Source organism: Trachymyrmex cornetzi, unplaced genomic scaffold, assembly GCF_001594075.2.
Source record: "Trachymyrmex cornetzi isolate Tcor2-1 unplaced genomic scaffold, Tcor1.1 scaffold461, whole genome shotgun sequence".
Lineage (NCBI taxonomy): Eukaryota > Metazoa > Arthropoda > Insecta > Hymenoptera > Formicidae > Trachymyrmex > Trachymyrmex cornetzi.
In genome coordinates, this window is record NW_017299412.1 from 43,722 (window position 1) to 47,459 (window position 3,738).

The window sequence follows — 3,738 nt, forward strand, 5'->3', positions numbered from 1 at the left end:
AGCGTCAAATGAAAATCCAGCAGTTTCACCTTATATATTTCCACCATGGGTCTTTAATAGTATCTTGTCGGTGGTACTGCATAGCGCACTACTTGAAATCTGTTTTCTGTAAATTGCTGTAACTGAATTGCTTTAAACTGAAAAAATATACGCAGTTTGATATTTGACGAAAACAAGAAAGAAAATTCTAATGTAGGAATAAAGAGCAGATCAAAACAGATCTATAACCTATTAATATAGTGTATTATGATATGGGGTTCTGTGTATTTCAATGTTTTATCTTTTTCTTTGGATGTAAAAATAGTATATAAATAAATAAAAACATGAAGAAAGAAAAAACAGGTGATAACAGTCGTCCCTACAAATTAGGTAAGAATAACGGATGCATTTTTGTTTAATAATTGTTTTCTCCAGGTTATGTTTTGGACAATCGTTTCCAAATTAATTTTTATTAATATTCATTGGAATTTTACTTGTTTCGTACTATTAATTATAGTCATCTAACAGAAAATAATGCATATGATCTTACATGTCGTGGGGAATAAAAAAATTATATTTTTTATAGGTTATGCTCTAGAAGTTAGATTTATGTATTAAGTTGTATGTCTTTATTTTTAATGACATAATTAATGCATTGCAATGTACTTGATATATTACAGCTCATCAAATATTAAGCTTAACAGGAATAAGTTTTCAAAGAAAAAGCATAATTGGTTTTGTCGAGTTGACAGTTATACCTCTACGAGACACATTAAGGCTGGTGAAGCTTAATGCTAAACAATGTAGGATATATAGAGTTTGTTTAAATGACACCTATGAAGCGCCTTTCCAATATTTTGATCCATTCTTGGATATCTGTCAAGGAGACAGTAAACAGTAAGCAAATTTCTTTTGATAGTTTAATAATATATTCAAGATTATTAATAGACTAATTATCAATTTTGTTGTAGACGATCCTTGGAATTTTTCTCTAATATGCACTTAGCTGCAGCTCAGAAAGTTGATCCTGACAACAACGCTGGTGAATTAGTAGTTCAAATACCACCAGATGCAGCGCACTTGGTTGCAGAAGGACGAGGCTTAAGGATTAGCATTGAATTTTCCTTGGAACAACCACAAGGAGGTGTACATTTTGTGGTACCAAATTGCGAAGGAACTCTAGCTGAGGTAAATTTAGTTGTAACTAGTGTTCTTCTTTAATTATGGACTCCAAGATTGCAATACCATGTTTTATTTAGGATTCAATAGAATCTGATGCAAATTACATTTTACAGATTTCCAGATGTTTTTTATATTCTAAGCAATAATGTCAATTTTTATAATCTTTCTTTATAAACTAAATGAACTAAAATTAATTTCATTAAACGTTGTTCATTAAACAATTTTAACTTTATATTTTTAAAACTAATTATTTGTAAACTCTATAATGCAATAATATTTTTTCATAACAATGTTATTTTTATATGTTGATCTTTTTTAGAGAGGTGCCCATATGTATACATACAGCTATGAAAATTCGTCTCGATTATGGTTTCCATGTGTGGATAGTTTTGCTGAACCATGTACTTGGAAATTAGAATTTACCGTTGATGATTCAATGACTGCAGTTTCCTGTGGGGATCTGATTGAAGTAGTCTACACACCTGACATGCGGAGAAAAACATTTCATTATGTGCTCAACACTCCTGCGTGTGCTCCAAATATTGCACTAGCAGTCGGGTAAGTAAATAGAAACAGTTAATAAATAATTTTATGTACAGTATGATAATGTAAATTTTTTTTTCTATAGACCTTTCGAGATTTTTGTGGACCCTTACATGCACGAAGTAACTCATTTCTGCTTGCCTCAGCTTTTATCATCTTTGAAAGTATCTGCAAAATATATGCACGAAGCATTCGAATTTTATGAGGAAACTTTGTCCAATCGATATCCATATTCCTGTTACAAACAGGTCTTTGTCGATGAAATAGATGAAGATATTAACGCCTATGCTACTATGAGCATCTTAAAGTAAAATTGATTTCCTTTATTTTATGTGCAATTAAGCTGTAGTATTGTACTTACTTATGACTATTTGTTTATTTACAGTACAAATTTACTACATTCCACTGCAATTATAGATCAAGTATACATTACTAAAAAAGCAATGGCACAAGCAATTGCAGAACAATTTTTCGGGTGTTTTATATCTATGCAAAATTGGTCAGATACGTGGCTACCTAAAGGTATTTCCACTTATCTAACAGGACTCTATGCGAAGAAATGCTTTGGAAATAATGAATACAGAGAATGGATTCAATCTGTAAGTACTTAGTATATCCAAATATTTGCTCTTTTCAGCTTGTTAGTTATTTAATTGTCTTAATTGATATAATTTTTTTAAGGAATTACAAGAAGTCGTGAAATACGAAGAACAATTCGGTGGCATAATATTAGATCCATCTCAAGCACCAGCACCATTACCCATTGCAGCTAATACTCCAGCGCCTGCTCCTCGAGTTCCCGATCCTGGATTTTATTTTCCTATTAAAAATTTACATACCATGTCTCCAAAATATATTGAAGTTCTTCGCAAGAAAGCACATCTAATCATGAGAATGCTGGAACATAGGATTGGCCAAGAATTATTGCTTCAAGTAAATATTTTTTTCTTCTCTAAATGCGTAATAGTATTAATTTAATACTATTACGCATTTAGCATAATAGTATTAATTATATACTTAATTTTTTATAGGTATTTAATAAACAATTGTCTTTAGCGGCTAATGCCGCCCAGCAAAAGATTGAGTCTGGCCTGTGGTCGCACATGTTAATTAGTACAAATGTATTTGCTAAAGCTATCTTTACTGTAACAGGGAAAGATATGTCAGTATTTATAGATCAATGGGTAAGAACGGGAGGACATGCGAAATTCAGTCTAAGTTTTGTATTTAATAGAAAAAGGTATTTTTTTCATTTAAATTCATTTAATTGCATTATCTTATATATCTTATATATTATCAAAATTAAAATAACATATATATACATATATACACAATATGATTATATACATATATATATATATATGCACACATTATAGAAATACAGTGGAGTTAGAAATTAGGCAAGACACTACACATCAAAGAGGAATTAGGAAATACGTGGGTCCATTAGTAGTTAATATTCAAGAACTAGATGGTACTTTTAAGCACACGTTACAAATCGAAGGTACAATGGCCAGAGCAGATATTACGTGTCACAGTAAAAGTCGTAGAAACAAAAAAAAGAAAATTCCATTGTGTACTGGCGAAGAAGTTGATATGGATCTCTCTGCTATGGAGTAAGATCGAAAATTTTTTTAATTGTAAACTTTGTTTAAAAATTGTAAACATGGCTGTTTCATTTATTAAAAAAAAAATTGTTTATAGTGATTCTCCAGTATTATGGATCAGACTTGATCCTGAAATGACGATCATGCGCGCTGTGCAAATTGAGCAACCTGATTATCAATGGCAATATCAATTGAGACATGAAAGAGACGTCACTGCACAATTAGAAGCGATTGAAGCTTTGCAGCACCATTCAACACCTGCCACACGATTAGCACTGACTGATACAATTGAGAATGAACATTGTTACTATAAAGTTAGACTTCGTGCTGCTCATTGCTTAACAAAGGTTAGTTATTATTAAACCAATGTTTAATTCTTCTTCTTTTTCTTCAAGTGTCATATGCTGTTACCAATGTGTAGGCACCC

General features: G+C 31.2%; 1 protein-coding gene across 1 annotated transcript in view; it reads left to right on the forward strand.

Annotated features, from left to right (window-relative positions):
- Positions 1 to 323: 323 nt before the first annotated feature.
- Positions 324 to 3,738, forward strand: part of Taf2 (TATA-box binding protein associated factor 2) — a 5,791-nt gene continuing 2,376 nt past the window's right edge. Inside the window, exons 1-10 of the mRNA XM_018513289.1 lie at positions 324 to 369; positions 660 to 876; positions 951 to 1,167; positions 1,481 to 1,719; positions 1,790 to 2,011; positions 2,090 to 2,303; positions 2,386 to 2,637; positions 2,736 to 2,944; positions 3,081 to 3,320; positions 3,409 to 3,658. Coding sequence (XP_018368791.1) covers positions 324 to 369; positions 660 to 876; positions 951 to 1,167; positions 1,481 to 1,719; positions 1,790 to 2,011; positions 2,090 to 2,303; positions 2,386 to 2,637; positions 2,736 to 2,944; positions 3,081 to 3,320; positions 3,409 to 3,658 — 2,106 coding nt within the window. The remainder of the gene's footprint in view (positions 370 to 659; positions 877 to 950; positions 1,168 to 1,480; positions 1,720 to 1,789; positions 2,012 to 2,089; positions 2,304 to 2,385; positions 2,638 to 2,735; positions 2,945 to 3,080; positions 3,321 to 3,408; positions 3,659 to 3,738) is intronic.